The sequence below is a fragment of the Leuciscus leuciscus genome, assembly GCF_965113295.1.
Source record: "Leuciscus leuciscus genome assembly, chromosome: 25".
Taxonomy (NCBI): domain Eukaryota; kingdom Metazoa; phylum Chordata; class Actinopteri; order Cypriniformes; family Leuciscidae; genus Leuciscus; species Leuciscus leuciscus.
In genome coordinates, this window is record NC_138724.1 from 8,678,877 (window position 1) to 8,702,766 (window position 23,890).

Here is a 23,890-nt window from a genome sequence, read left to right on the forward strand (position 1 = left end):
GAGAGCGATTGCCTGTGAATTAATCATGGCAGCGTCTCTCTACTAATAGTGAAGCTGTGAGTTTTAGTTACTAAGAAATACATGTTAGATTTTTTCAGTGTCTAAGCTATTGGTAACACTTTACAATAAAGTTTGTTAGTTCACATTAGTTAACTACATTAGTTAGCATGAACTGATAATGAACTGCACGTATACAGCATTTATTAATCTTTGTTAATGTTCACTTCAACATTTTCTAATACTTTATTAAAATCTTGTTAACATTAGTTAATGCACTGTGAACTAACATGAACAATGAACAGCTGTATTTTTATTAACTAACGTAAACAAAGATGAACAAATACAGTAACAAATGGATTGCTTATTGTTAGTTACTACATTAACTAATGTTAACTAATGAACCTTATTGTAAAGTGTAACCAAGCTATTTTATTAATAAATCACAGAACAGTGTTGACTATACATTTCTGCGCTACTGAATGTTTCGGTGTGCGTGATCTGGACGTGATGTGCGAGCTACGCTGTTTACGCTGCGAGCTGTATGTGTGTGCGTTACAATACAGTATAATTTAGAACAGCGAATAACTTACATGTACAATAAGCTGTTTAAAACGTGCATTCTCCCGATCAATCTTGAGCATCCAGAAGGTATATCAAACACATCTTGTGGAGCGCTCTCAAAGTATGCATTTATTTTTCATTTTAACTGTTGGAAACAGAGCGTAAAAGTGGACTTCAAAGATTTCTTATCCTGTTGCGCCCTCTATAGGTCACGATCAGCGACTAGTCGACGTCAAAGCATAAAGCATCATGCCAGAGCATTAAAGTCAGTGCAACCCCTAGTATTTGCCAAAAATGAAACCTTCTGCGCATTTACCAGACAAGTCTGAACAAGTTTGACTCGCACATGCGTGAGGCGGAGAATTTTGTAAAGTCATCTTGCGTGAGATTCCAAGTTACAGGGAGGGGGGCTATATAAGCTCGGTACGAAGGGCACTGCAAACAACATTAATATAACACGCAACAGGAAGTGGACAGGTACAAGTTCACTGCGCATCAGAGGAGTACTACCAAAGACTATAGATTAGAAATACTTATGAATGGGAGAAACTGCAACGCGCAATATGGCGGAATAGTCCCACCTTCTAAGTAAAAGAGCCAATCGCTGATTGGAAAAGTCATTGAGTCACTGCAGAACAGTGCCAGTTCCCATAGAAACATGAGACATCATATTTGGTAGGGGATATCTTGGTGATATCCAAGATGGCGCCGCGGATGGCTGCCTCGGTGTGGAGCTCTCCAGTTATTGTGTTGTTTTTGTTGGTTTGTTCTGCGTTTAGTCATTCTTTTCCTATCAGTTTCACCAAAGACGAACTACTGGACATTAGGAAACACACACCAGACAACTTTTTTACAGATTTTGATTACTCAGACGTTTTACTGGACATTCTCGTCGGAGGGGCAGCGGTGTTGTTCAAACGCGCGGTCAGACGCAAACGCGGGAAGCGCGCTGGCGCGCTGGTTAAACTCCGCGAGCGCGGCCTCCGTACTGCACTCCCCAGTATTCATCTTGCGAATCTCCGATCTCTTCCTAACAAAATGGACGAACTTCTTCTCCTCACCCGCACTAACAAGGATTTTTTAAACTCCGCTGCTCTGTGCTTCACTGAAACCTGGCTGAGTGAAGCCATACCGGACAACGCACTACATCTGCCGGGCTTTCAGCTGTTCCGAGCGGATCGCATCGCGGAACTAACGGGGAAAACGAGAGGTGGTGGATTGTGTTTCTACATTAACGAAAGTTGGTGTTCAGATGTAACAACACTGAAGAAGATGTGCTCTCCTAATTTAGAGGCACATTTCATAAACTGTAAACCTTTCTACTCGCCGCGGGAGTTTTCCTCATTCATTCTCGCGAATGTTTACATTCCTCCAGACGCGTGTGTGAGCGCGGCGATACAACAGCTGGCTGAACACATAGCTGAAATGGAACAAAGGTACCCAGACTCTCTTTTAATCATTCTTGGGGATTTTAACAAAGCAAATCTCTCCCGTGAACTGCCAAAATACAGACAGCATGTTACATGTCCTACCAGAGACAGTAATATATTGGACCACTGTTACACCACGATAAAGAATGCGTATCACTCCGTCCCACGGGCAGCTTTGGGGCTCTCTGATCATTGTTTGGTTCATCTTATACCGACCTACAGGCAGAAACTGAAATCAGCTAAACCTGTAATAAGGACTGTAAAAAGATGGACCAACGAAGCAGAGCAGGATCTACAGGCCTGCTTCGATTGCACTGATTGGACTGTTTTTGAAGCTGCAGCCACCGATCTGGATGAGCTCACAGATACTGTAACATCATATATCAGTTTCTGTGAGGATACATGCATTCCTACCAGGACATTCTTATCATTCACTAATGATAAACCATGGTTTACTGGGAAACTCAAACAGCTTTGTCATGCCAAAGAGGATGCTTACAGAAGTGGGGATAAAATCTTGTATAACCAGGCCAGAAACAGACTGACAAAGGAGATCAGAGTTGCTAAAAGAAGCTACTCTGAAAAGCTGAAAAACCAGTTTTCAGCCAACGACCCGGCATCAGTCTGGAGAGGCCTGAGGAACATCACCAACTACAAATCACCATCCCCCCGATCTGTGGAGAATCAACAACTGGCTGACACTCTCAATGCATTCTATTGCAGGTTTGAGAAGCCCAGACTCACACCTCACACCCGCTCTGATGTGCACTTCACACATCCACCATCACCTCCTGCAACCCCTCTCCTCCCCCCTTCTGCCATCCAACCTGAGCTTAAGGTCTGTGTGGAGGACGTGAGCCGAGTCTTCAAAAAACAGAAGACTAGGAAAGCTTCAGGCCCAGACGGCATCTCATCTGCTTGTCTAAAAGCCTGCGCTGACCAACTGGCCCCAGTCTTCACGCAGATCTTCAACAGATCATTGGAGCAGTGTGAAGTTCCCTGCTGCTTCAAACGCTCCACTATCATTCCGGTTCCCAAAAAACCTAAAATCACTGGACTTAATGACTACAGACCTGTCGCTCTCACGTCTGTGGTCATGAAGTCGTTTGAAAGACTGGTGTTGGCCTATCTGAAGGACATCACTGGACCCCTTCTGGATCCCTTTCAGTTTGCTTACAGAGCAAACAGGTCAGTGGATGATGCAGTCAACATGGGACTGCACTATATCCTGCAACATCTTGACAGACCTGGGACTTATGCACGGATCTTATTTGTGGACTTCAGTTCGGCCTTCAATACCATCATCCCTGATCTTCTCACAGCCAAACTGACTCAGCTCTCCATGCCATCCTCAATCTGTCAGTGGATCTCCAGCTTCCTGACAGACCGGCAGCAGCGAGTGAGACTGGGGAAGCTCACATCCAGGACCCTCACCATCAGCACTGGCGCCCCCCAAGGGTGCGTTCTCTCCCCACTGCTCTTCTCCCTGTACACTAATGACTGCACTTCTAAAGACCCCTCTGTCAAGCTCCTGAAATTTGCAGACGACACCACCGTCATCGGTCTCATCCAAAATGGTGACGAGTCTGCTTACAGACTGGGGGTTGAACAGCTGGCTGTCTGGTGCAGCTATAACAACCTTGAGCTGAACACGCTCAAAACAGTGGAGATGATTGTGGATTTCAGGAGAAAATCCCCAGCACTCCCCCTCTCACCATCATGAACAGCACTGTGGAAGCAGTGGAGTCATTCAGGTTCCTGGGCTCTACCATCTCTCAGGACCTGAAGTGGGCAAATCACATTGACTCCATTGTGAAAAAGGCCCAGCAGAGACTGTACTTCCTTCGCCAGCTGAAGAAGTTCAATCTGCCACAGGAGCTGCTGATCCAGTTCTACTCAGCCGTCATTGAGTCTGTTTTAAGCACTTCCATCACTGTCTGGTTTGGTTCAGCTACCAAATCGGACATCAGGAGACTACAACGGACAGTCCGGACAGCAGAGAGGATTATTGGTGCCCCCCTGCCAACCCTCCAGGACCTGTACTCTTCCAGAGTGAGGAAGAGAGCAGGTAAAATCATCACAGACTCCACTCACCCTGGACACCCCCTGTTTGAACTGTTACCGTCAGGACGGCGACACAGATCACTGGCCACAAGAACATCCAGGCACAGGAACAGTTTCTTTCCACAGGCCATTTCCCTTCTGAACACTTAACATGCCCCCCAAGGCATATGCCTGCAAGTGCAATACTCCCACTGTCTAGTGCAATATTCTCTTAACTCAGGTGATATTTATATTTATATTATTCATGCTACTCAAAATACTGTAAATATGTTCATAATCTGTAACATGCACGAGACTCCCACTGTCTAGTGTAATATTCTCTAACTCAGGTGATATTTATATTTATATTATTCATACTTCTCAAAATACTGTAAATATGTTCATAATCTGTAAATGTTTATTCAGACTAAACCCAACTGTGACCCCTTTTTTTTACTTTTTATACTATTTTATTTTATTTTATTTTATTTTATTTTTTTTATATATTTTATTCTTAGAATTTGTATTACTATGTTTCTTGTTGTATTTGTATTTGTATATGTGCACTGGAAGCTTCAGTACCAAGAAAAATTCCTTGTGGGTGCAAGCACACTTGGCAATAAAGCTCTTTCTGATTCTGAGACTCGCGCTTAGGATTGCGCGTTGGCTCATCTAGCCTGAAAAATACGCTTTTTTAACACTATTTGAGCATAAGAAACAACATTTATGGGACAGTTCATGTCAGATTTTGTTTCTGATTTGAAATATGTTATTTAATTGTGAGTTCACCAAGCAGTTTTTGAGATTTCAGGATTCTCCTGTTCAAACAGATAGGGCTTCAATTCAATTAATCACACTTCTTTTTCACAAGGGTACTCCTGTCCAATTTAATTGAACATGTATTTTGATGTGTATTTTGTTAGAACGCTTATTGTTAGAATATAACAAAATCAAACAAATCAAGGTTTTTAACTATATTTACTGTAGACATTTCCAAAACTTTTGGTAACGGGGTTGAAATTATTCAAAATCTCTTCAATAGAAAATAAAAGTGCACTTGAGGGTGAGCATCTCCTTTCACTGATCATTTGTTGAAATGGAAAAAAAGATAGTCAGGGTCTGTTTTGTACCTTATTTATGGAAAACACCAGCTAACGTCATCCAAATCACCATTACAGATAGATATACAAACCTTGATGTAGTGATCCTTAGAGCCTGTGATAACTAGATCCTGTCCATTGCCAGTCTGATCAACAGTCAAGCACATGACTGGACCGAGATGGCCTGTTAATTTTCCTGTAGACACAAACCTGAAAAAAAAAACAGGTGGAAAACAACTGAAACTGTCAGATATATGATGCGGTGAATGATGTATAGCTCTCAGAGTGGGTGAAGTGAAGGACGCGGTGTCGAAGTCATACCGTCTCAGGTCCCATACGCGAACAGAGTTGCCCGCGGCAGCATAGAGAACGCTTCCAGACGGGTTCAGAAAGATCTGGTTGATCTGGTTTTCCCCGGCCGGGATGGTCACAGTGCGGTTCGTACTGGCTGCACATGGGTCACCAGTGTTCACCAGACCTGACGATCTGAAGGCAGAAACACACAATCACAGAGGGAAAAGTTTTGAAAACCAGGACACTGGCATTTTGATCAGTTAATTAATACATTTACAATTACTTCAGTACAGGAGTGTCCAAGCTGGTACCGGAAAGCTTTTAATACATTTTTACCAACATGGCCTCAAGATCATCTGACCCAAAGGTGAAGGAGATCTGAAGGAAGGTGTTGGACAAGCCAAATTCCAAATGTCAGATTTGTATAATATGGAATAGTGATGAGAATTCAGGACTGCTTTATTCTGTGAACTGGGACGTGTTTGGAGATTCATCTTCTGATCTGGATGATCATACCACAGTGGTCATGGACTTTATTCGGTACTGTGTAAGTGACTGCATACCCAATAAAGCAGTTCGCTCATTTCCTAACCAGAAACCGTGGTTATCTGCTGAAACCCGTTACAAAATCTGCGCGCGCACTAGCGCGTTTCTATCTGGTGATGCGAACGCGTACAAGAAAGTACGATCTCCAAAAAGCCATCAAGACAGCAAAACGGGAATATAGAAGGAAAACAGAACTAGAGTTTAACTGCCATAGACACGCGTCAGATGTGGCAGGGGATTCAAGCGCTAACACTACAAATCGCAGACGAGGATGCTTCCAGCTGCCAGTGAGTCTCTCCATGATGAACTGAAGATGTTCTGAGTTTCGAGCTCGTAAATAAAAGACCCCCCAATGGGACGTCCCGCAGAATTGAATGATTCCCTGAGGCAGAAGTGAAACACACTTTTAACCGTGTCAACACTCGCAAAGCTGCTGTGTTTAAAGAAATCTTTAACATCTCTTTAAAAAGCTCAACTGTACCAACATGTTTTAAAAGTACCATTATTATTCCTGTACCAAAGCTGAGTTGTCTTAATGACTATCGCTCTGTGGCATTAACCCCTATTGTAATGAAATGCTTAGAGAGGCTGGTGCAGAACATCATCTCAGATACTATAGATCCACTGCAGTTTGCCCACCGTCACAACAGTCAGCTGGACAATAAAACTGCTACGTGAGGCTATTATTTGTGGATTATAGCTCTGCGTTTAATACGTCATCCCAACCAAGCTGATCTACAACCTTATGAAACAGAAGTGTGCTTAATTGTATTGAATGTGCAAAAATGTAGATTTATCAAATGGTTCAGAAGATATAGTTTGATAAGTGTATTGAGCCATTGTTACAAAATTAATTGGCTTAAACCTTTTAAATGGCTTGACTAATCAAATTTCTTTTGATAACTGTTTGTCATTAGTGTCTATAGATGATGCATGCAAAAGTTTGTGTGAATCAGTCAAGTAGTTTGGTAGGAGAGTTTCGTCTGTCATTGAGGTTTTTGGAAACTCGAGTTGGCCGACACAGACTGCAGCACGTTGTAATGTTGTCCACTAGAGGTTACCACATAATAAGACATTTTTTTCTTCTGAAATCTAATCAGTTTAAATGTTTGAATCCAAATTTCACATAACTTTATACACACGGACAACAAGACATTCTGTTTAAACAATCCAGTTTCAACTTCTGCATAATATATCAAAATATCCAGCATTTTTATCAATGGGATTCAGAAATACTAATGTTGTACACAAAAGGGAACCACAAAACAAGAAATCTGATTCCTATGGAAGCTTGTTTCCGCCACAATAAAAAATAAAAAGGTAATTGCGACTTTTTGTCTCACAATTCTGACTTTTTTCTCACAATTGTGTGATATAAAGTCACAATAGCGATTTATAAAGTCAGAATTGCGTGATATAAAAGTCGCAATTATCTTTTAAAAGGTTTTATTCTGTGGAAACAAGCTTGCAAAGATTCCATCAGTTTGAATGTCGAATAAATGTACAGAACCAGTTTATTTGCAGTGCACTGACTATATAGTTTTAAATAATTAGTTTACAAAGGGATGCTTACAGAAATGCATTATATGATCAAAATAATGTTTGCAGGCTGAAATAAGGGATTTCCTTTGAAGATCAGTTGTCTTTTGACACTAGCATGTATTGCTAACCTTGCTAACCTGCTTCATCAAACCGAACTATCATCCATATGGGCCATTTATGCTTGGATCCCGATGATCGTCGCTTGCGGCTTCATTTTGAAGAATTAAATGTTTGTGCTTGTAGTTTCTGAATGCATGTCTGATGTTCAGGAACTCACGTGAGTGTCCGGATGCACTTGGCCGAGTCACGGATGTCCCAGACTTTGATGTAGGAAGTGGAGACTGTGAACACCAGACTGGAGCTGTAACGCACAGACACCACATTGTTGGGGTGTCCGCCTAGAGACATGATCTCCTGTCCCGTCACCAGGTTCCACACTTTACAGGTCCGGTCTGGGAAAAGGAAACAGGGCCAGGTTATAAAAACTGGTTTGACCAATTATTCTTACTGGTAAGTAATAAAAAAAAAAAATAAAAAAAAGTGAAGTAACTGAATTTTTTTAATTCTTTAAAATCAATGTTGTTATTTTTTTTTACAAAAAATTAAAGCTGAAATAAAATAAAATATTAATATTAATTGAAAAACTTAATGAAAATTAGAAATGTTGCATTGGCAACTAACTGATATAAAAAAGTTTGTTTTAAATTGAAATTAAAATTAAAGCTAAATAGAAATATTATATGTGAAGCACATAAAAAAACTTACCACAATAAAGAAAAAAAAAAAAAACTTAAAAATAAACAAATAAAAGCTAATTCAAATTATTACTAAATACTATAATGGTACATAAACATTCATAAAATAACATGGTTTTACAATTTGTGAATATTATTCTCCAAACTAAAAATCCCAAAATTATTTTATTTTTGTGAAACTAGCATACATGCCGGCAAGAATAAAGCATATAATGCAGGTTGAATGGTGTTCTGACCTTTTGACCCAGTGAAGAGGAGGTCATCTGTGGAGTCGACACACAGCACAGCTTTACTGTGACCCTCGGCTATGTGAACACACTGCAGAGAGCCGCCACGACTGCTCTTCGACACAGGAACAGGGTTGATCACACCTCTGACGCACATCAAACAATCAACAATCAGAAGATTCCTCCATCAAAACTCGTGTGTCGAGACATCATCGCCTTCTATCCACACATTGCTGCAGATACAGTGCCATAAAGTACTTTCCCCATTCCCTCTTTAACCGCATATTTATCTCCATGTTTCATATAATCCCATTTTGACCCCGGAAACCGGAGTAAAAAAAGCATAGTTTTGAAAAAGACTTGGAGAATATTTTCAGAAGTAATTTTTTTTTTATTATTATTGATTTTTTTATTGACAAAATAGATCAAACGATCAAAGCTGCATCACATTGGGAACCTTTTAAAAGATTCCAGAAAAACGTTCAAAAACGGTTATCATGTCCATCAGCTAGTCGCAGTGTTTATGATTTAACAATAGTGTGTCATTTAGTTCTCAGCATAAACAATGAAAGAGATCATAAATGCAAGTCATTTTTCATGGCACTGTATGATTTTGCCAAAATAGTTTGTGAAGCAAAATATGACAGGGCATGTGTGCCAATGAACGCTGTCCAGAAATTCATCCACATGCAGTCAAATAAACATTCATGATGCAAAATCTAAATAAATACAATAAAAGCAATCAGAAAGTTAAAATAGGGTGGAGAGGCTGAAGCACATGAACTGAAAACTGAAATTGTCTGATTTGCTGATACTGTTGAATGCATGAATCAATCATGCTGGTCCGGCCCATCCTCCCGTAACTACTGAAACCACTATAAATGCATGAACATCCACATATTCACAAACACTCACAGAAATGTGTTCTTCAATTAACTTATGAAAAATGCCTAATTTAAGTTCACATTAAAAAACAAAAACACTTCAGATGCAAATAATCAGAGTAGTCAGCATTTATAAGGCAAGAACTTCTCACGACCCCTGTATGTTCCTTACCGAGGTGAATAGAAGGATTTTAGTTGCGCCCGGACACCCCGTTAGCGACATTTCATTTTGAAAGGACAGTTTTTGTTTTAGACCAGAGTTTATTTAGTCCCACGCGACAAGTTCTGCAGGGCAAAATCTATGACCACTTTTAAATCCAAGCCAATTCGGCATTTTGTGGCCACTTTTTATGTGGACTATAACTCATATTCTGAATCCGAAAATGCCATGTAAATACCATGTTCTGGATTACTGTCATATGTCTAAGTTGGAATTTTGAGTTGTACACCATTTGTGAACCAGATGTTAATGTGCATGTGAACGAGGATATGAGTGGGATTCTTCTCATTCTTAATAAAGCGAGTAGTATGATTATTGCAGTCATTGTAAAGAAGCCAGTGTTTTAAATTTTGGGGTAAGAGTCAGAGAGCATGCTTCTTCAAAATATGCCAATCTTTCTACACTCAAATCCTGTTTGCAGGATTCGTAGGATTTATTGTTTGCAGGATTTTCAAAGTAGACTGTCTTAAATCCAACACAAACAGGCAGAAGCCGAAAAACCTGCTGCCACTGGGGGGTGCTAGCTCTTACTGTGTGATATCTTTGGCTTTAGCCTTGTCAGCCACGGCTTGTCCCTTGTCATAAGTCTTCCTGCGAGAAAGAGGGGATGGTTCCGGTACTCTCTTTTGCCCACCTGCTGGAAGTCTGTTGCCAGAGCTGCTACTTTAAGATCCATTTGCAATGTGAAAGACAGAAACATAAAAATAAAACACAAGGACTGAAAAAAAAAGAAACACAAACTTAATGTGGGCAGCATGCATTAAAAAAACACACAAATAAACCTAACATTGTCTGTTTTTTTAAAGCTAAAAAAGCTAATTAAACTCAAGTTACTACAGCAAAAACTTTATTTGCTGGTAAAAAAACAAAAAAACAAAAAAAACATTGGTAACAATGCAAACCTACTGGCAACCAATTCTGTGGCGAATCACAGAAACATCTGCCACTGCTGGCAAACCGTTATTTAGAAAATCTGTGCAACTATATAAAAATTCCTCACAGCTGTTAAACTTTTCACTGAAGTTAAATGATTATTGAACTTGTGAACATAAAAAACTAAAATGTAAAAAAAAAAAACGAAAAAAAAAAATTTCAAATAACTTTCTATGTTTGGAATGTTTGTGAAAAAAGAAGTTCAAACAGATGTCAGATTGTGATTTAGTTAAAAGAACATGACCAGTAATGAATGTGTTATTGTGAATAACACCCGTCTTAACCTCTTGCTGTAGATCATCACAGTTGATGTTATTCTTGAACACGATCCTTTGCAAAAACTGTTTCTGGTCAAACTTGAAGTAAATTTCTGGTAAACCACAAATAGTTGCCAGAAGTGTACAGTTCTTCCCACTAAGAAGTAGTCCCCACAACTCACGCATGCTGTTATCTAGCTATCAGTAGTCCAAGTTGCAAGAGAAATAATATTAATTGTAAATAACTATTTACTATAATGGTCTGAAATCTTTTGAGACAAATAGATTGTTTTGCCAATCTGAGCTTTGTTGTTTAGTGTTGTTAGCCACTCACATGGAACAGCAATGAAAGTCAATTGAATAAAAGTGTTGAGAGAAAACCATTTTTGAAGTTTTTTTTTTACTTTTGACTAAACCGAAATTAACCAGATGAGATCAGTCTTAACAGTATAGCAGAACAAATATTAGCGTGACATCAAAGCATCTTTCTTTAACAAGGCACAACATTAAGCGGAAACAAAGGACATTTTAAAGTAAACAAAGCAGGAGTAGTTAGTTCATGCATGATGTGAGATGGAGAAGTAAGTAAGCGGAGATTTTAGTTAGCAAGGTTTTAGGTTACTTTACACTTACATGCTACCCATTCTAGAGGACAATCCGGCAGGGGGGAGCATGTAGTCCCGATCTCTGACTGTGTTCCCAGCAGACTCCAGATCTCCCGCTCCCTCGGAGGCCTCAGTCATTGGGTGTAAAGGGACGAAGTCTCTTGTCGGTGTGTCCGGGCCAGAGTCGCAGTTGTTTACGTAGAGTAACTCCATCTGAGTAGTGGTCCTCCTTCGGGCCTTTACAATTATTGCAAAAACAAATGGACAAGGCAAGTTAAATATGGAACAGGATATGCAAGGAAATGGTTGCTATCCAAAGTCACTTATTAGGTTCAGTCCAACTGAGATTAGGTGTCTTGATTAAAGAAACTGTGATCATAGCTCATGGATCAACCTTTGAATGGTTTGCACATAAAATCTCTTGGTTACCAAGCTTTCGGTAAGGTAAAATTCAGGTAATTTGTCCCATACCTTAGTCCTAGATTTAGTCTCGCCGCATAACTTCATGAGGTCTGAGGCCAGGGTGCTGAATTATGGGAAAAGATATTGACTTCGGTTTGTTCAATCATTAAAGCACAGTAAAGAAAACAAACATATTTGCCATTGGCAGATTAACTTACTGTCCTTCCACTGCAGGACTTGGGGTCGACTCGTCGCTACTACTGTCGTCTCCATTTTCTAACGAGGAAAAAGAAATGAGAGTGGATATTCAAGCAACCACAAATGAGTGTCTAACTTGCACCAGAATAATTGGAAGAACTTGCAAGATCCTTGAATTAAGGCAAAAGAAAACACGCCGACACTGTTATCTGTGATGTTTAAGAGACTTTCGAGAGTGTGGTAGTAATACAAAGCAAATGAGGATAAAGTATGCACAGCGCTACCATGCTAGTTTCTTTAGTTGCCGTGAACGCTGATCCAAACCGTTTTCTGATATCAGCTGTGACCAGAAAGAGGCTATCGTCAAAGTTAGTGCAAAAAGGTTGTGGAGAAGAAGGATGAGGGAACACAAATGGTAAATCATTCAAAAAGGAGGAAAAAAATTAGTTGTACATGGTCTGGAAGAATCGCTTGTTTTCCTGCTGCTGGACTGCGATATAGCCTATGCTATTGGTGATAAGTAGTATGTTGCTAGCTGGGGATTGATGGTTTAAAATGGTAAGAACCGGTAGAGGAGGTGTGGACAGATGAACAGAAGCCTCATGCACCTGCGGATGGGACCGCTAGCCTGTGGTTAGTCCAAGGAGGTAGACCCATGCGCTCATTACAGAGAGAGTGTGGCTATTGGTACTCACCCAAGGGCATGTTACCTAGTTCTGTTTAAATCAGGCAACAGGGGAACAGAAAAGATGAAGTTATATGGTATGATGGTATTCATGGATATACCACAATACAATGTGAATATGGAAAAGATATTTCAAGGGTTTCCACACTTTTTAACCAACCCATTTCAATGACTCAAGACAGAGACCTGAGGAGGGTCGAGTCAGAGTCAAAACCAAGTCCAAGTGCTTCCAAACACATGACAAGACTCGGACACCAGACGGACTTGTGTCAAACAATACTTGTAGAGTTGCAAAGGGCACCCTGGCCTGCTCTTCCAGTTAGCCATGAGCACCCGGGACTTTGAACATGATATGGGTTTCAGCCATTAGCCTGTTTTATATAATATTCAGGCTCACATCACTACAAATGAAAGTGCATAACTTCATCACAAGATGCATGCTGCTTGCATTGTCATAAATAGTGCATAAAACAACTACACATACTTATAGTTTCTGTCAGGTTCTGGGCAATACTTGAATTGTTTGAGGCTGGGTTGAAAGAATTTTGGCTGGTGCAACTCCATGACTAGTCATCAGAGACTCAACACATCAACTTGTCAGAACATGGCAGAACTAATCAGCTACTTAGTGCAACCCCTAGACCAGGAGTAGCAAATACTGCTCCTAAACCACTTTTCCACTGGGGCTGGTGCAGTTGCTGGAGCCAGCGCTTGCCCAGGGTGCGTTTTCCAATGATCAATGACTGACCAAGACCAGCAAGTTTTTCGGGGCTGGTTTGGAAACATGATTTGGGCACTAGTCCAGGGTTTTTTTGTGTGGAAAAGCCTGCTTCCAGATTGGGCACCGACTCCAGCACCAGCCCCAGTTGAAAAGTGGAACTAGAGGGCTACATTCCTGCAGACTTCATTTCCAAACCTGCTCCAACACACACTTGATATTTTCAAGTAATCCTGAAGACCTTGATTAGCTGGTTCATATATGTTTGATTAGAGCTGAAGCTAAACTCTGCAGGATAGTAGCTCTCCAGGAGCAGGCTAGGCCACAATTGCACTTTACCTCAGATTGGAAAACAGTGACTGTCAGATATCTGGCATCTTTAGACCAAATTTTGTGATCGAGTATTTGTTTCTTATGATTAGCAAAATCTTTCACTATGGGTATTCTGGCACGCTAACAGGGCTGAGCAAGTACCGCAAGGTCACTGTTAAGGTCTTAGGGCCTGGGGTCAAATGGCTAACAGATAAGTTTCAGGAGGAATGTCCCTACCTTGCAGAGCATTCCCCAACAACGCATCCAGTTCCGGGTTAAACTCTGCCTTCTCTTTCAGCATGTGGAAGAGCAGCTGGTTTTGAGTGGCACTGTTGATCTCAGTTTGCTTGAGCCGCCCCTCCATCACCTTTATCTGAGATTCCTTCACAGCTGCCTGTAGACCCTGAAAGCATGTGGTCAGGCTAATGTTTTAAAAATGAATGAATCTATTTATGAGAATTGAACTTTTAACATTATAGCATGTAACAGAGAAGACCAAAGCAGAGTAACAGTTTTGTGATTGGATACCTTGTTGATGGCCATGGACATGAAATGATCCAGTAGGAATCGAGATTCAGCCAGAGTGCAGGAACCAATCACAGACGAGACATCAATAACATCACCCTCTTCCTACGCATGAAGAAAAAAAAAAACAGTATATAATTTTTTCAATACTAATGGTTTGATTTACAGTAATTTGAGTGAATTCATTTGAGTTTAAAAAGCAATATTCCAGTGGTTTGATCTAAAGCTGCAGTCCATAGTTTTTCATCTCTGTTCGAAATCTGCAATTGCAGTTATTCGCAGAATTATCAACTTTACGTGGGTTGTGGTTCGGCATGGCACAGCGCGGATGAATCGTATGTTTTGAGGGGAATGCGCGGCTGTCAGTCACAGCGCCGGTGTGGATACTGTCATTCGCAATCACAGATTCTACTTTTTGGAAGTATGACCAACATAATAATTCTCACCGGAAAATGTCATCTGAACAAGTAACATCCACTTTTGTTCTGACCAACTAAGGGAAAAAAAGCATTGCAGTAAATCGCGCTGATTAAATCTATCATATCATGTCAAACTGTGCAAATTATACTTTGTTCTCAAATTGTTAATGTTAACAACATCAGCATTGCGTGACTACATTTAATGCCCTTCCGATATTTATCCTTGTATTCGCATGGGCCCGTTTGCAGTCTCTTTTTTTCTTTAGCCACTCCGAAGTCCGAAGTCTTTTGCATTTTACAACGGGTGAATGTCCAGTTGTCACTGGTGATTGTCGTTTGAACCTTTCTGGATCCGCCATCAAATTGATAAGTTTATATCAAGTGCTGAGAGAAAAGGCTATAAATCTCCACCTCCAACATCCTCACACACAATATAGCCTACTAGCCGAGACCCCTTCTTCTCAAATTTATTCTCAAATTTGTAAGCAAAAAAAGTTATGGACTACAGCTTTAAAGGGGCCATGACATAAGAAATGTTCCTTTATCTTTTTAGACATATAAGAGGTCTTTCCTAGCCAGTTTTAGTCTGTCTACACTGGAAACATCAAAGTATACTTTGTAAATTGGTACGTTTGTCTCTCTGAACGAGTAAAGTTGAAGCTGTGTGGTATTGAAGCATCCACTGTAGCATGTGACATCGCAAGGCCCTGTTCGCTTTGAAGGTCTAAATGCAGTGAATTTTGAGAGTGGAATCTTGAACTTCAGTAACCGACGCCGAATGTATTTTCCCATGCAACGAAGAGGCTGACAGATCTGAGTGGATTGCTCTCAATGTTTGGATGGTGCTTGAAGGCCAAATGTTTACACCTTTGGGGGAGATAAATCCATGAATGGCATACTAATAGTAGTCAATGCACAATAAACTGGGTTAAGAGAACATATTTTAACATTTAAAAAAAATTCACTGGCATTAAAAAAATCTTTTAATGCCAGTGACCTGATTCAGAATTGTTTCAGTGAACTGATGCAGTGTCATTACATTGAATTGATTCAGATCATAGAAGGAGTGTTTCATTTGACTGAGTAGTTCACAGGATATTCCAGCATCTTAAGAGAATTTCCAATTCGAAAGAAGAGAACATGTTCAGTTCAAAGGGCACTACAAACAGCATAGGGAATAAGAGTACACTGATACATCACTTGACAGGAAGTGAAGGGAGGAATTTACCCATCAGCCATTGCGCATCACTCCAGCACTTCCAGAAATGTGAATTAAATAAAGGCTCCACTGCTATTATTGAGGAGTGGTTTGTGTACAGCTGTTTGTGGGTTGTTCGCAGTTACAGTGATCATGAGTACGTTTGAATGAGATAAAATATACATCTAATCTAACCAAATTACGTTTATTTTCACATTAAACATCGCAACAGATAATTATCACTCATAATTATCTTTCAAATATGACATTTAATATTTAATTAAAAATAAAAGGTATATTTCTCTAAATAAACAGCATTATATACACGTATATTACGATCTTATAGTAATTTAAATTAGTTTTATTTACAGAAGTATATTATGTCATTGCAGTGTAAACTCCTCTAATAACACATTTACACTGCAAAGGTGGTGTAGAAGCACTTCTGAAGTGGCATCTAAGTGTCTTTACACACACTGTTTAATGCTGTTCAGAGGTGGCATAAATGCATTTGCACATCAATTACAACTGTATGATTTGACACTAGGGGGGTGAGGTGGGTCAGAGCAGACATAATTAAGTCTGGCTTTTATACGGCATTGCATCTTTACACTGAATTTTGAGCATGCACAGAGCAGCCTTTACTGGTCTGTGTAAAAAAGCCTTAATATACACAAAGTTGCATGGGCGTAACGCATTTTGTCAAGAGAACTAGAAGAGATCCCGTGCTCAGGGAGAAGGGAGCAGTGGGAGTTGCCTCACCTTGGCTTCCTCCATCTGCATGATGTTGGCCTGACAGTCAGAGATGCTGTCGTTGATGTAGTCGATGTTGGCCAGCAGAGACTCCTGCTCCTCGTTCAGAGACTGAACATCTTTTTCTACCTCCGGTTCTTCTGCTAGCAGCCTCTCTTTCTTCCGGTTTATCTTATCCCGCCGGCGCGTCAGCTCTTCACGTTGCTGTGGGCGGGATTTCAAACAATGAGAAGCTAAACAAGTTTGTACAGCTATTACTTTAGGAACGTAAATGCAATTACATTTCAAAAAAAGTTTCATATTAAAGTTTTTTAAATAAATATGATCAGTGTATGTATTTGTATCTACAGTATTAGCATTCAAGGGATACTTCACTGTTTAGCATTAAGCTTTGTATCAGTAGAAACCCGGTAGTATTTTCGAATGACCGTGCTTCCCTCCCTCATGTCCCTCTGAGACAAGAAATGTCTGTATTGTGTGTCTGGAAAAAAACCTCAGATGACAAAAAAATCGTCATTTAGCTTCATCTGAGGCTTTTTTGTCCAGAGGCGAGAGACTACAGCCAGTAGGAGGAGCTCGTTCCGCATGTCTTCAACCCGCCCATAGGGGGATCTCACGATAAAACGCCGTCTTTTCAGTTTCGAGTCGACTAGTAGCCTAGCTGTATCATTTCTTCCGATACTGCCCTCTGTAACCGGTAGGCGTGGCTTAGGAGTGGCCTCGTAGGGCAGCGAAGCAAGTGCATTCTGGGAGTTCTTGTCTTTCATCCACTTGAGCCAAAAATTTATTTTCTGGCTTTTCTCAGTCTAGAAGGCACCAACTTCTAAAATAATTTCACATTTCTACTACATTAATGACCCAATTTAAATACACATTCATCTTTCCAGCGGTGTTGCCTTTGGCTTGCTCAGTTGGGGATATTTTGGGGATATTTAATTTAATTTTATCAATCAATAAATTCCTCTTGAAACAAACTTTGTTGTATTATTTTAATTTAATACTGTGAAGCTGCTTTGATACAATCTGTATTGTGAAAAGCGCTATACAAATAAACTTGACTTGACTTGACTTGAAATATCCCTTTAAGGCAGATTTGACATCGTAAAGCAGGTGTTTCTCGTGATAACAGGTTGATTTGTACCTTAAGAAGACGATTCATGTCAGTCTCCATGTTGGAAATTGTAACGCGCTGCATGATAATATCGGAGATACGGCGTTCCAGACTCTGCCATTTCCCACGAGCCACTCGAGTGGAGTATATCCCAGCCGGCCTGCGATAGTATAATCTAAAGCAAACAATTGTCAGTCACAGGCATAATAAAGTCATATGAACATATTTACAGTGCTCACATGAGGCCTGTATAATGTACCTGGTTCCATTAGGTGCTCCTGAGCCCGAGTATGTCCGACCCGCGGGAGGTCTGTGAGAGAAGTCCTGGTTTGACTCTAGATTGACCTTTCGTGTGACCTTTCCTGATATAGGCCGCACCTGTCTCCTTAGAGCGGTTACCTGAGAGACACAGCAGCAATAACTACAGGAAACTTTTGAAAATCTGATATTGCCAAAATGAATAGGCAAATAAAAACATAAAAAATAATCAACAGATGAATTGACAATCAAAATAGTTGTTATCTGCAGGGCTAAATTAAAGCATTAACATTTATATGATACTTTCCCACTAACATAAAAGTAAATCTATATAATATTCAAATGTATTACCTAAAAGTATTTAGATAATACATATAAAACCATAGTGAACCCAAAAAGAATCTGGGCACTTAAAAAGTATAAGTGCATTATAGTATACAAGTTCATCACTGTTATTTTACTATTATTTATATACTAATACAGTATATATGAATATTTTGAGTTCGCTATTCATTTTATAATTGCGGTTTTAATTTGAATAATTTTGTTTTGCATTTTGTTTTGCCATTTTTACTTTTAATATTCTAGTTTAGCTTTAACTTTGTTTTGGTCATTTCAGTACTTTAACTTATACATATTTTATTTCAGTTAGTTGCCAAAGTAAAATTTATATAATAAAATGTCTATTATAGTGTAGTACATCAAGTGTTGTTTTAGTATTATTTATATACATTTATATTATTTATTAATATTTAGAATTAGCTTTTAATTTTGTTTTAAGTTTGATTCATTTTGTTATGTGCTTTTGTCATTTCTATTCGTTTTTTAAAAAATATATTTCTATTTAGATATAATTTAATTTATCTCAGTTTTTGTTTTAGTAATTTTAGTACTTCAAATTTAATTTAATTTATTTCAGTTAGCTGCCAAGGCAACATTTCTATTTTTATTTATTTTTTAAGTTTAAGGTTTCATCTAGGGATGTCCAACGCTGAGTTCAACATAATCAGAATGTTAACGCTATGGGAACGTTTCTGCATGACTGTGTCAGAAGCACGTGTGAAATCACTCCAATCTCATTGGCGAAACGTCATGTGACAGATGACGGCGCAACCGGAAACTATAAAGAACACGCGTACCAAACATTGTCAGCTTCTGTGCCTTCAGTAAGCGCTCTGAATAAATCGATTGTCTTGGGAAATTTGTCGGTTTGGCATTGAGATGGCGTCCTCACCCACATGAGGTGCCTGGGTTTAAGACTGAACTCCAAGAAGAGTGCGTTTTCTCCACTACAGAGAACTACTTTTCTAGGGGTGGTACAGGTATGTGACTCAGTCTCCTGCTCTTATATCAAATCCATTCTCTCAGCCCTAGGCAAGATCAGGCTAGGCCAAGCCGTCACTGTAAAACAGTTTCAGAGACTGCTGGGACTCATGGCAGCTGCGTCCAACGTGATTCCTTTTGCCCTTCTGTACATCACCTTTTAAACTTTATTTATGTAGCGCGTTATAAGCAGTTCAAAGCAGCTTTACGGGGATAAACAGGAAAATATGATGCAAACAGGGTTCAATTCTGCTGTAAAGACAAAAGTGTCATTGTTCAGCTAAAGTTGATTCAGTTCCGCTCAAAAATTGTGTAAAGATCACCAAAAATGCTGCAATAATAATAATATTGTTGAATATTAAAGTGCCCATATTATGCCATTTTAAAGTTTCCTAATGTTGTTTTGGAGTCTCCTACAACAGGTTTACATGCATCAAATGTCAAAAAAACTGTTTTATTTTCTCATAAAATACATTTGCACATCACCACATTTTCAGTGATTCTCAAACGACTCGTCAGATGAATCAATCTCTCTAAATCCCTCCTTTCCGCGAGCTGCTCTGCTCGGCCAGACAGCTCAGTCTGTTGTGATTGGTTTAACGTGTACACCCGTGTCGAAAAAACAAAACCGCCCATTGCCATAACAACGTCAGCTCTGCGTGTCCTGAGGCTTCCTACACCGTAAACTAAACACAGTAACGAACAATTACATTGATTTTACCATATCAATCTGAGCGCAAGTCCGATGATGAAACACTGGAAGAACTAGTTATTCAACCCGAACCTCCATCGCAAGGACGACTCAAGCAGGACTCAGTGTTTCTCAGTGATACACTACTCAGTTTGAGGGACATTATGAGATGTCGCAACTGTAATTCCTCACCATCAGCATTAACAAGTACATGTCCATCAAATAAACCGATTATTTTACTTGTACTAATTTATTTACTGAGTATTTTTCTAATTTATTGAGATGAACACGTGGAAACCGTAACAATAACAGTGCATACATCAGCCGAGCTCTAGCGTGAATGACTGACAACATAAACATTGGTAAAACAAATCTTGCTCCATGCGTAATCTTTCCTCAGAGTAGTGAGAACGACAGATAATCTGCATTAGTAGACACAGTAATAGGTAATGGTGGCCCACAACTGATTAGCAGAAGTATTTCAGTAAGACAGTGATAACGTGAGTTAGCCAGTTAGCAGGAGACCTAAGTTACACATTATAAAACTCAAAACGAAGTATTTTGAACACCATCTTTCAAGAGCAAGTGGTCTGCATTGAACTCCGAGATTTGAGAAGCAGTCGTCTGTAAAATAAAGGGAACACAGCAAAAGTTTAGGATTCTACTGCTGTGATATCATGGTAAAGATGAACTTTATCCACTGATTCTTCACATGCTCGTCCTTGGGCAGTGAAAAGAAACTGGCTTTACCTTCACATTGTAGAGCACAGCATCTTCTCGACATGATGCGTTCCAGTATAACAGGAATCAGCTGCTGGTTTGAGGTTCAAGTTTCCCTGGTGTCTGCGTGAGCAATAAGTGGGCGGGCAATATGCTAATGTTTCGTCTTGACGTCACAACGAAACGGCTTATGAATCGTTTGAAAAACGATTCATTTCATTGACTCAGAGTCGACTCTTACTTTTGAAAGACAATAACTTTATATACGGTGCAGGATGTTTTCATTCTTTTAGAGCTATGTTACACACTACATGAAAGGTCATTTTTAAGAATCCATAATAGGGGCCCGTTAAGTTTCCCCAACTATGCAAGCCAGAGGACATGGTGGCAAGGAACCACAACTCCATCTGTGACAGAAATGGAGAAAAAAATCCTTGGGAGAAACCAGGCTCAGTTCTCCTCTGGCCAAATGAGCCAACATGGTGTGATTTATGATTCCAGGCTGCATCAAGTCAGACTGTGGATTGGTATAATTCAGAATATTTTCTCCAGTTTCTTCTGCTTGAAGATCAGGATTCATCACATGGTGGGGAGGAGTCGAAGCTGGCTGTAAGGGTTTGTGCAGAAGACTTGTCTGGTTCCTGTGGTCTTCACTGAGGATCTGTGCCAATGGATATGAAGTCAATGAAGTCTTCTCAGGAGATCTGTCTCTAGGGATTGTCTAGATGTCATGGTCTCTGCTGTGCGGGTGGACCTAGGTGCAGGTCCTCCATTGATCTTGATACGGACAGGATCTGGCCGACTACGGTAACCTCGGGATAAACAGAGACTAATGTTAGCGTAGATGCCATTCTTCTTACGATGCAAGTACCACCAAGACCCAGTTTTGGCTCAAGACCAAAAAGGGTTTCCCCCGAGAGGCAACTCATTTGACATCATCAGGGTCATGTGCAGATGCTTTCGCACCCTTCTGTCGTCTTAAGATGCTAATGACAGATGCTTCCCTCACAGGCTGGGGTCCTGGATGGCCGCTTGACTCGAGGTCTGAGGAGAGGTCACCATCCTTTCTGGCATAACATAATTGCCTTTTGATGATGGTTGTATTTCTAGCACTGAGATATTTCCACTCGGGTGCAGAGCTCCCATGTTCTTGTCCACTCAGACAACACATCAGTAGTCCCCTTTCTAAATCACCAGAGGGGTCTGCGGTCGGGCCCTCTATGTGGTTTAGCGCAGCAGATACTCCTCTGGGAATCAGGGAGCAGACACACAGTCGAGACAGGGACCCCAGGAATGGAGAGAAACAGTGGAACTGATAAAAGAAGTTAGCCAGGCGGAGGTGGGACTTGTTTGCATCAGAAGAAACGATGGACTGTCCGTTCTTGTTCTCCTTCACGCATCCAGTTCAGTTGGCTCCTCTATATTGAAGGTTTATGTGGCAGCCTGCTTCCCACACACCTTTCGGTGGTGGTTCATTGAGGAGACACCATTTAGCCAGATGGCGAAGCTCAAGAGATGCTCAATTTGCTTTGCCCAGTAAACAGGCCCTGTATTGTTATGTGTACCAGTCATCTTGGTGGTGTGAAATCGACTAGTTGTTGTGCTTTGATTCCCCCAGGTGTCCCCGTCAGTTTCCAAGCAACTCATAAGTCAATCGTTGACGCAATTTCTGTGGCTCATGAGGCGTGTGATCTTCCTTCGCCCTTAGTCGTCGGAGCCCATTCTACCACATGCATTATAAATATATATAAAAAAAAAAAAAAAAAAAAAAAAAAAAAAAATTTTTAAAAAAATTTATATATATATATATATATATATATATATATATATATATATATATAAAATAATTTCAAGATTTATTTGTATAGTCATCTATAAACAACAATTTTTTGCAGTATGTTGCAGAAGGGTCTGTTGACCACTGGGAGGCGCTGTTTATTATGAAATATTTTGTGTTGTAATGGTGATTCAGCATTTTTATATATATATATATATATATAGAGAGAGAGAGAGAGTATGGGCATATATGAATATGGGACTACTGATATAAACTTCTTGTAGTTTATATGTACAATAAGCAGAATAATTGCAACTAAATTAAAAAAAGTTAAGGTTAAAAAAGTGAGAATGCTCGTGGTGTCGGAATGCCAGTCTGTTCTGACGAAGACACAACCCACAGCAACGTGTTATAGCAACAACGTCTCAGATAGTCTGACGGCAGATAGAAATAAACAGTAAATAAATTACTTTCGAGTGATTTGTTACAAAAATGCGCATCAAATATGCTAAACACAGAAGCTTGAACATGTGCGTGTGATGCGCTCAAACAGACCTCATTGGTTCTCGTGCATCACACTTTTAATGGCGGATGGCAAACCCACTTGAAGGTGAACTAAGTAACTTTTTTATCTTAACCGAACAGCTTCGGAGTCATTGGAATGGTTATATGACTGTTTTCGGGTTGGATGGTGGTCTTCTCGCACCCCTCGAGCGCCTGTGAGACGAAAAACCACTCTTGCAACTTTGGGCCGGCGGGCCGCCGGCCGCAGCATCAGGAAGTATCACGTGATATCAGGTCTCGCGATGTAACAAACTGCTTTACGGCACTGCACACATATACTATCTAAACATGTATATGCTAGCCTTCTGTGTATTATACATACCTCAGTGGACATGGCTCCGTGCGTTCGCCGGGTTCTTTGAAAACAAATGCACATGACCAGCGGGAGAAGATGGGACGAGCCAACAAGTTTTGACGACAGTGTTGTCAAATATCTATTCCGAAGCTGTACGGGGAGCTCTGTAGAGAAACCCACGAGCAAAAAGCGAGAAAACAGCGAAGAAATCGGCAAAGCTGCATAATGCAGCTTTAAAGCATCGGGCTAAGGATAGCCGATACCAATAAGTGAAAAAAAAAAGCTTAATTGGCCCGACACGATCCTTGAGATCTGCTCGGACATCCCTAGTTTCATCTAATTTGCTTTATTTTAATTAACAAAAACTCTTTTTAATAGTTTAAGTTGACAATAACAACACTGAAGAGCATAAGTGCATTTTATAACAAAAAATACAAAAGTAAGTGACTTATTTTCAGGGTAAATGCAGGTTTAAGGAAATGAAATTAATTACATTAGGATTTTAATATTAAATGTAAGTTAATAATATATTTTAAATAAATTT

At 40.0% G+C, this 23,890-nt stretch overlaps 1 protein-coding gene across 6 annotated transcripts in view; it reads right to left on the bottom strand.

The window, feature by feature from the left end:
- kif21a (kinesin family member 21A) overlaps positions 1 to 23,890 on the bottom strand; it is a 67,607-nt gene that overhangs the window by 7,746 nt on the left and 35,971 nt on the right. For 2 of the 6 annotated variants that reach the window (XM_082160400.1, XM_082160403.1), the window contains 14 exons: positions 17,978 to 18,117; positions 17,749 to 17,893; positions 16,617 to 16,811; positions 14,241 to 14,342; positions 13,950 to 14,115; positions 12,693 to 12,713; positions 12,018 to 12,075; positions 11,869 to 11,923; positions 11,426 to 11,634; positions 10,134 to 10,262; positions 8,508 to 8,644; positions 7,794 to 7,968; positions 5,456 to 5,620; positions 5,227 to 5,344 (listed from right to left, as the gene is read on the bottom strand). In XM_082160400.1, coding sequence (XP_082016526.1) covers positions 5,227 to 5,344; positions 5,456 to 5,620; positions 7,794 to 7,968; positions 8,508 to 8,644; positions 10,134 to 10,262; positions 11,426 to 11,634; positions 11,869 to 11,923; positions 12,018 to 12,075; positions 12,693 to 12,713; positions 13,950 to 14,115; positions 14,241 to 14,342; positions 16,617 to 16,811; positions 17,749 to 17,893; positions 17,978 to 18,117 — 1,815 coding nt within the window. Of the gene's footprint in view, positions 1 to 5,226; positions 5,345 to 5,455; positions 5,621 to 7,793; positions 7,969 to 8,507; positions 8,645 to 10,133; positions 10,266 to 11,425; positions 11,635 to 11,868; positions 11,924 to 12,017; positions 12,076 to 12,692; positions 12,714 to 13,949; positions 14,116 to 14,240; positions 14,343 to 16,616; positions 16,812 to 17,748; positions 17,894 to 17,977; positions 18,118 to 23,890 lie in introns of all 6 variants that reach the window. The other 4 variants (XM_082160399.1, XM_082160402.1, XM_082160401.1 and 1 more) reach the window with 3 other exon arrangements.